Here is a 9,022-nt window from a genome sequence, read left to right as displayed (position 1 = left end):
ATGAAAAAAATGCAAGGGATTGATTACTTACGTTTCGTGTACGTACAGAAAATTTATCAAAATTAAGCAACAATATATTTGTTGTTCCAATGTTATGTTGTATGTGGCAAGTATATCGTAATACCTAATATACCTTGTTTACTATATGAATTCGTGAAATTAAGATAAATTTGTAACTATTGTAATGTTATTATAAACTAGAATTGCTATACAAAAACCGGCGCGATAGGCTAATTTCTTATACACTTCTTAGATATATATTTCTAGAAGATTTAAGAAAAGTATACGCTAAGAAACGCAAGCTAAAAATAAACGCATCCGTCTCCTGTGCTATAATCAGTTCGCATCATGACGTTATCTGCGTGACCTATCGGCCATCACCCATAGTCCATACTGCGCTGGGTCTCGTTACGTGCAGACATACGATACGCCATGTCGAATACTAATTAGTTACTTAGTAGATCATTAGTGAAGTGTTGTTAAAATGAAAGCGTTCGTGATCTGTTTCGTTTTGTGTTTAATGAAAAATAATGTTTTTGGTAAGTCAATAGTTACATTAGTATGGTAGTCAATTTTTGAGTCTCTTTACCTTTTTATTTATTAAATTTTTATTTTATAATCATATGGGAAACTTGCAACTAGCTTACTATGATAACTTATGAAATAATTAAAATTATTGATGGCTACTTAAAAGTTCCATATGTATATAAAACTATTGTAACGATGTAATATTACGCTTTTAAACTAACTTAACTACAATTATTTAATCTGGAAGAACTTATAAGATAACGTTATTTTTAGTTTGGTGCTAGATGTAGACAATATATCTAGGTCTACTTCATTTAATAAGACGTTGTAACTTCTGCAAGATCTAGTAATGTAACTATTTGCACGATAGTTACACTTCGTCATAGTGTTAGAAGTGTGCTGATATCGTCGTAAAGAGACTGTTAAGATCGTTTCACTATTTAGGGACGATGGGTACAAGTAGGTTATTGAAATGAGCAGTTCATTTCATTTGATTGATTTGAAAATATACAAACGTATGTACCCTCACAAGAAGTTATACTTCTTTGCGTAGCAAAACAAAAATCCTTAAAAAAATTTATTCCTCGTGCTATGTTACCTTTGTGAAAAGGACAATTAAGAAGAGGTACCAATGAAAATATTATTTTATCGCACAATTTATGTAATTGAAAGCATAATACAAATGGTCTATTTAGAATATCAATTAACGTCAGGGTGTCGCATTGGGTTTCGGTCGATAATTTTTCCCTACCGCGCCAAAACAAGTAGGTTTAAGTTCAAAAGCGCGTATACTCACCAGAAAGGTTGCTCATACTTGCATGACCTATCTGGTGTTCCAAAACTGTATTGGAGGCAGTGATCACCATCAGACCTTTATTGTCCGACCAACCTCGTTATTTGATTAACCAACCCTACAAAACAAACTTCGAATTTTATAAGAAAATTATATATAGAATATTCGTATCTGGGAAAGTTATATCTTCTTTGTAAAATCAAGTGCCCCGTAAGCTCATTTGTCCCCCTCTCTCAAAACAAATTCATAATTCATCACTTGAAAACAACATGACAAATAAAAATAAATATTTAGTAACCATTATCTGTAATGTAACCTGTGAATCTGTGTCTCATGTGTGGATTTGTGTCAAATCTGTGGATCTGTTTCTTATCTGTGGATCTGTGTCTCATCTGTGGATCTGTGTCTCATCTGTAGATCTGTGTCTCATCTGTGTATCTGTTTCTCATCTGTGGATCTGTTTCTCATCTGTGGATCTGTGTCTCATCTGTGGATCAGTGTCAAATCTGTGGATCTGTTTCTCATCTGTGGATCTGTGTCAAATCTGTGGATCTGTTTCTCATCTGTGGATCTGTGTCTCATCTGTGGCTCATCTGTGGATCTGTGTATCATCTGTGGATCTGTTTCTCATCTGTGGATCTGTGTCTCATATGTGGATCTGTGTCTCATCTGTGGATCTGTGTCTCATCTGTGGATCTGTGTCAAATCGGTGGATCTGTGTCTCATCTGTGGATCAGTGTCAAATCTGTGGATCTGTTTCTCATCTGTGGATCTGTGTCAAATCTGTGGATCTGTTTCTCATCTGTGGATCTGTGTCTCATCTGTGGATCTGTGGCTCATCTGTGGATCTGTGTATCATCTGTGGATCTGTTTCTCATCTGTGGATCTGTGTCTCATATGTGGATCTGTGTCTCATCTGTGGATCTGTGTCTCATCTGTGGATCTGTGTCAAATCGGTGGATCTGTGGCTCATCTGTGGATCTGTGTATCATCTGTGGATCTGTTTCTCATCTGTGGATCTGTGTCTCATATGTGGATCTGTGTCTCATATGTGGATCTGTGTCTCATCTGTGGATCTGTGTCTCATCTGTGGATCTGTGTCAAATCGGTGGATCTGTGTCTCATCTGTGGATCTGTGTCTCATCTGTGGATCTGTGTCTCATATGTGGATCTGTGTCAAATCTGTAGATCTCTGTCTCATATGTGGATCTGTGTCTCATCTGTTTATTCTCATTTATTTTATTCTCAACAATTTCGGAAAAAATGTCCAAGAGTTTTGCCATTTCAAACAACAAAAACATCTACGGTACATGAATGCTAAGTAACTTAATCTTACACGATTTTATTATATGGTACCTATATGTGTCTTAACACATATCATAGGTACCCTACATAGTATAATAAAATCGTTACAAAGTAAGAACAGTAGATACATAGATACGTAGAATAAATATAAAGAATACTTGCTGAGTGTTCCTTAATTGCTATTACTGAATGAATTTAAATCTCATTTTGCATGAATATTAACAAGAGGTCGGGACAACATAAGGTCTACATAATATTATAATACTGCATGCAGGCTTAGTATTTTTGCTACTTTATAGCGACCATGCGAACGTCGCCGCAGGCAGCAACTAGTACTTAGCTACTTATATTATATTTGTATAATAAATTAACAGAATAAATGCAGGTTTATTGAAAAGCTTTCTTTTCTATTTATAATTTATTATTTATATATATTTTTTTATGAAAATAAGGGACGAGACGAGCAGGACGTCCAGCTGATGGTAATTGATACGCCCTGCCCATTACAATGCATTGCCGCTCAGGATTCTTGAATATAATATAACAATAGGTAATTATTATGATAATTATTGCAATTTAACGCTAAAATAACGAGTGACAACTTACCCAAACAAACCCTTAAAGGGGTTTTGTGGTATCTAGTTATAAATTATTTTACCAAAAAAACAAACGACTTTAAATACACTATTCCAAAATAATAGATATTATATGCACTAAAAAGTTTGAAAATAATTGCATATTTTTATACAATCTAATTAATTAATTTAATTCTAGTTACGATTATTGTTATTGCTACTAAACTTTGCAATTAAGTAATGAATGTAAGCGCATTGTAATTTTATTACAGACAGTTAGAAATTCTGCCACAGATCGCACTCTTACTGTGAGTCGTTAAGGAGTTCCATTGATCATTATATTCGACTACGACAATAACTTGACAATAATGTTACGGTAGGTGATTCAAATATCCGGATAGCAAAAAAAATTCGGCCGACAATCGTTTATATGCTCCTAAGAATAGAAATGTTCCGTTACTTTCCCATAAACAGAAATTTTCCAAAATCTCACCAAACAACCTTTGAGGTATATATCCTTTCCAATAGAAAAAAAATCATCGAAATCGGTTGTCGCGATATTGAGTTATTCGTAAATTTGTCGCACACATACTTATAGCAAATTGAAGACTTTTATGGTTTTCGCGTGGATGCCACTGTCAGATCGTCACACGGAAAGCATCATAATTCAAATAAAAAAAGAATTATCAAAATCGGTTCATCCATTCGAAAGTTCTGAGGTAACAAACATAAAAAAATATACCGACGAATTGAGAACCTCCTCCTTTTTTGAAGTCGGTTAAAAAGAAAAGAAAAGAAAAAAGAAGTTTTCACTTCAAAATCATGTTATTTCCCTCTGTTTCTAACACAAATCTCCTTAGGAATATGTAAAGTTACAGTTTCATTACAAGCTAATAATAGCTAATCGTTCACAATTTTCAATATCAGCTAATTTAAAAGGTTTCAAGGAAGCTAATCTAAATGATATAAAACGCCAACTAAGCTGACAGGAATCCATCCGCTTGTATCAAGTGTCTAATCCTGTCAACTCTGCATTGACGCTCTGTGTAAGGACTTAAGGGTACACTAGACGAAGCGGACGGCTAGAACTCGTTGGGCACGGCAAAAATGCATGCTATGTCATCCAACATCATGCCCTCTGCTTCCGCTGGCCATACAAATAATAGGGAAGTCGCAGGCCCAAGGGTGTCTTAAGAGTATTAACTAACTGACTAAGGGTATTTACTAGTGGGAGGCTTCTTTGCACAGGATGCCGGCTAGATTATGGGTACCACAACGATGCCCTATTCTGCCGTGAAGCAGTAACGTATAAGCATAATTGTGTTTTGGTCTGAAGGACGCCGTGGCTAGTGAAATTACTGGGCATATAAGACTTGACATCTTATGTCTCAAGGTGACGAGCGCTATTGTAGCACTCAATCTCTTTGTTTTTTTCAAGAATCCTGAGCGGCACTGAATTGTAATCGGCAGGGCGTATCGATTACAATCAGCTAACCGTCCTGCTCGTCACGTCCCTTATTGTCATAGAGAAAAGTGGTAACACGCTGTAAAGAGCAGTAAGAAGCTTATGCGCTCAGGCACACACACTCCGGTATAATAAATAATGACTTATATGGAAAACGAGCGCGGACATTTATAAAAATAGGCCATTGGGCATAACATGACAAAACTACTAAATATACCTGTTCTAAATAAAATTACTAGGATTTTTTATAATTATAGATAAGTTGTATGTTTATCCCTTAACTAACATAGTGGGGTATATTTTTACCCCAGACGCGCGAATTTTACCGTAGTTTTTAAACCTTTTACATTAACATCTTACGCTGCCAGGTATTAATTTTTTTTACCAAATAATATATGGATGTAAAACCAAATTGATTGAAAAATTTTGGTAAAAAAATCACTATTTTTTGTTTACATGTCAAGAGTATTTTTTTTTCGTTAAGTTACTCTAAGTTTAATTTTCTTTAAGTTTATCATTTTGTTGATACAGTTCCTAAAGTTTTTTGTTATTATTTTTGTAGTTAATAATATTTTTGAAAGTCTGATTTTATAATCAGACTTTCAACTTTCAACTTATGTAAGTAAAAAATGTGGTGAAAATTGTACTTTTTTTATTTTTGTATAAATTAATGATATTCCATTAAAACTGTGTTAATTATTGGTTCTATTTAAAGAATAAAGATGAGCAGATCAATAAATAATAATAAATTATTGATATGGAACTTACTAACTAAGATCTCCCGGCAAAAATGGGGTAACTTTTTACCCCACCATGATAGTTGTGTGACAAAAAAATTACTATGTTAAATAAAGGTTATTTTTACCTGTATTATCTGTATGGTTGGTTATTTACACCAAAAATGCGTTAATTTTACTGTTGAAATGGAAGTTTCACACACCTATAAATTTTTTTTTCCTTTTTTGTTTCTATATAAGTCTAGATTATATGAGAGATATATTACTTTTCATTATAAACGTACAACGTCAATCAGGAAATTGATCGAGATTACGTTTGAATCTAAGAATGATCGACTAGCACGGCCATAAATATAAGTTCAATTACGTTCTACCGTTAATACTGCTGTGGTTATAATACCTTTGATGTAAAAAAGCTCTGTAATATATTAATAGGATTTCTAAGATTGCATATTCGACAAATATATATTTGTAGACAGATATACAGATTTCAAGTAGGGCAATACAGCCACCAGGAGAGCTATTTACGCAATTAATAATACATTAACAAAATTCGAAAATGTATGCCTCAAATCTGAGAAAAGTGGAGTTGAGTTTGTGAAGTGACGGGAATACTTGATAGTTCGTGTTAACAGTTCTGCAACACTGTTCTGGCAATGTGGAAGCGTATGTTCAAGATGTAGGGATTATTATGGATTATTATTATGGATTCGTCGTTTGGATTGGCCAGCTCGAAGTCCCGACCTCATCAATCCCATAGAGCACATTTGTGATGGTGTAAAACGAAACTAAAGAGTAAGATCGGTGTAGCCCGCTCCGCAAAATATCAGGGAGCTAATGAATGTAATTGCTGCGCAGTGGGAGCGTATTCCACAAGAAACAATCAAGAATATCATCGATATGCTATCGCTCGGACGAACACAAGCTGTTATTTTAGCGAGAGGGGTGACACTCGATATGAAACTATTACTTTTTATTTATTTAAAAAAAAAAGAACAAAAAAAAATGTTTTTTATTAAATGAACAGATACGCAATTAGCTGTTCAGACTCTGGGATCATTTTCCATCGAGATGTAATGATGACATTGACAGAAACTACTTACTGCTTTAATTGAGTAAGTTTAATTTAGGGTATTACACATTTGCTTTGTACATGTTCTGGAATTATGTAAAAGAATAATATGCACTACTACACAAGGCTTACTAACAAGACTTAACCAAGTAGTAGGAGATACCGAGATGCCGAGGCCACATGCTTCATGGAGAAGGAGCATCTCTATATTATGATGAATTCCCTCTTCATGAAGCTAGAACAACACTTGGATGAGCCCCGACAGTGCCACCAAAAATGAGATTGACTTCATTATGTCGACCAAAATACAGATATTCAATGATGTCTCGGTGTCCAACTTAGTCAAAACTGGGAGTTATCACCGCACAGTAAGAGGCACATTAAATATCAATTCAAAGCGGTCTCGATTGGTCAAGTCTACGCTCCGACCTGCACCCATCCAGACACAATACCCCGAAAACTTTCAACTCGAATCGCAAAACCGCTTCGAATATCTCGGTGACTGAGTAGATGTGGACGAGAGACGACGAATAACAGGATCGTGGCAGCTGTTCAAACGGCTTGGTCTAAGTTCTTCAAGTCCAGCCGTTCAAAAAGAACCGGAAAAATCTCAGACTATACCCTCAAATTTATGGATATGAGACGCCAAATGACCCTTCAGTCCCTGGACGATGCTTCCCAGTATAGGCAGCTAAATAGACAGATCTCCACGTCATTGACTCGTGTTATACGCCGCCACAATATTGTGTGAAGGCGGCCATAGAGCGTAACAAAAGCTCAAAAGTATTTGCACGATATTTGTCTATTGGGCAGAGTCAACTGACGAAGCTGAATACTGGTGACGGCGAGTCGTTTCGTCTAAACCCGAACTATTGAGGGAAGTCGAGCTGTTTTACGGACAGTTAAATATGACTCTACGAGCACCTGTTACCATTGAGGTGTAGTGGTGCTGTTCTTCAACACTTTTTTTTGAAGAATACATTACGCGCTCTTGACTTGGGGAGTAAGCTGGTAAATGCGTGACGAGATAGTTACGAACGGACGCTAGCGTTACGCGAACGGTGATTTCTTGATTATTGTGTAGTTTAATTTCGTTCTTGAACAATTTTATAAATTAATACTCAAGCACAATAAGCACATTCGTTTTTATTATTTAGTAGACATATTCATCGCTTGATTACCCTAACACAATTGTAATAGTACACATCTGTATAAATAAACTAAGCCGTATTATGAAGGCCGATGTCATATTTAGTATTCATCGTTCATACGTAGGAATATTACAGTAAGTATATGAATTATGTATTGCATCTTCATTGATGTTATCTTATTAAGAAATAATAAAGATAGTTAAGAAGATTTCAGCACAATTAGTGTATAAAGAACTGTCTGAAATCCATAAGATTCGTGGCCAATTAATTTTATATTTATTTACTATCGAGACTATATAAGTGTTCTATACTTAAACAAGTTTTATTAAAAAAAAATTAGATTTTTATTTCACTTCAAATACATTTTTATTCAGAATAAAATATATTTTTACTCATTTTGGCCAAAGAAATAGATCTATGGATGTCAAAATTTGACCATTTACTGAAACTTCATTAAATGTTAAGCTGATGATGATAAGTTTCTTGCGCCTGTACTTCTCAGGTCTGAGGCAGTCTACTTTGAATGGGTGGTAGTTTTTGACGTTCGATAAATGATTTTGAATCCTATTTTGATGAAAAATATTTGAATTTGAATTTGATTTGCTGATGATGAAGAGCAGAAATGGCAAGGATGTTACTACTATTTTAATTCTATATAACAACAAATGTACTCAACCAGTATGTCTTACACGAGTAAAATAAAATATAAATGTGAATTAATTAATAATGCAGACTAGATTTTGAGTGCCTGTTAAGAAGGACTAAGAAGACGTCTTAAACACCTTTTGACTGTTAATAACCATGACAATTGGGAAGATAATCAATTTCAGTCGAGTCAAAGCTGCGGCACGAGGTTGGTGTCATCTGGTTAACTAGAAGTATCCAAAGTTGAAAATTATTATGGCGATAGAACTAAATTGTACATACATTTTAAACACCATTCCTATTGTAAATATTGTCATTCATGTATAAAAATCCATAATCATTGAATACAGTAGATGCATTAATCCACAAATAAAGGTATTATTTGTAGCGAGCATTATATTAACGATTTTAAAGATATAAGCAGTTAAATAAGAAGCAGAGTTCTTAATGACAGAATCATTTTTATTTTCCTCCTAAGTTTTATCTTAACCCTCGACATACTCTCGTACATACAATTTGCACCCTCTGCAGGAATCACTAGATTATTGAAGATATTAATAATCTTAAAGAAAGAGCACAGACCATTCCGTTACAAGTTGATACCCAAGAGAAGGTAAACGGAAAACAGGTAGACCGCATGGCAGGAGTGACGTGGAATTCAATGTCAGTACATTTATGAAAATTTAACATACGTTCACTAAAATCGCCACATTTTTGTTCTAAATAGTGGTTTTCATTATAATAACACTAA

General features: G+C 34.6%; 1 protein-coding gene across 4 annotated transcripts in view; it reads left to right on the top strand.

Annotated features, from left to right (window-relative positions):
* Window positions 1-400: 400 nt before the first annotated feature.
* LOC126979688 (latent-transforming growth factor beta-binding protein 1-like) overlaps window positions 401-9,022 on the top strand; it is a 63,671-nt gene continuing 55,049 nt past the window's right edge. For all 4 annotated transcript variants that reach the window (XM_050829137.1, XM_050829135.1, XM_050829134.1 and 1 more), the window contains exon 1: window positions 401-539. In XM_050829137.1, coding sequence (XP_050685094.1) covers window positions 485-539 — 55 coding nt within the window. In that variant the 5' untranslated portion in view covers window positions 401-484. The remainder of the gene's footprint in view (window positions 540-9,022) is intronic.

The sequence above is a fragment of the Leptidea sinapis genome, chromosome 4 (genome assembly GCF_905404315.1).
Source record: "Leptidea sinapis chromosome 4, ilLepSina1.1, whole genome shotgun sequence".
Taxonomy (NCBI): domain Eukaryota; kingdom Metazoa; phylum Arthropoda; class Insecta; order Lepidoptera; family Pieridae; genus Leptidea; species Leptidea sinapis.
Note: the sequence above shows the minus strand (reverse complement) of the source record. Positions and strands in the feature narration are given on the sequence as shown.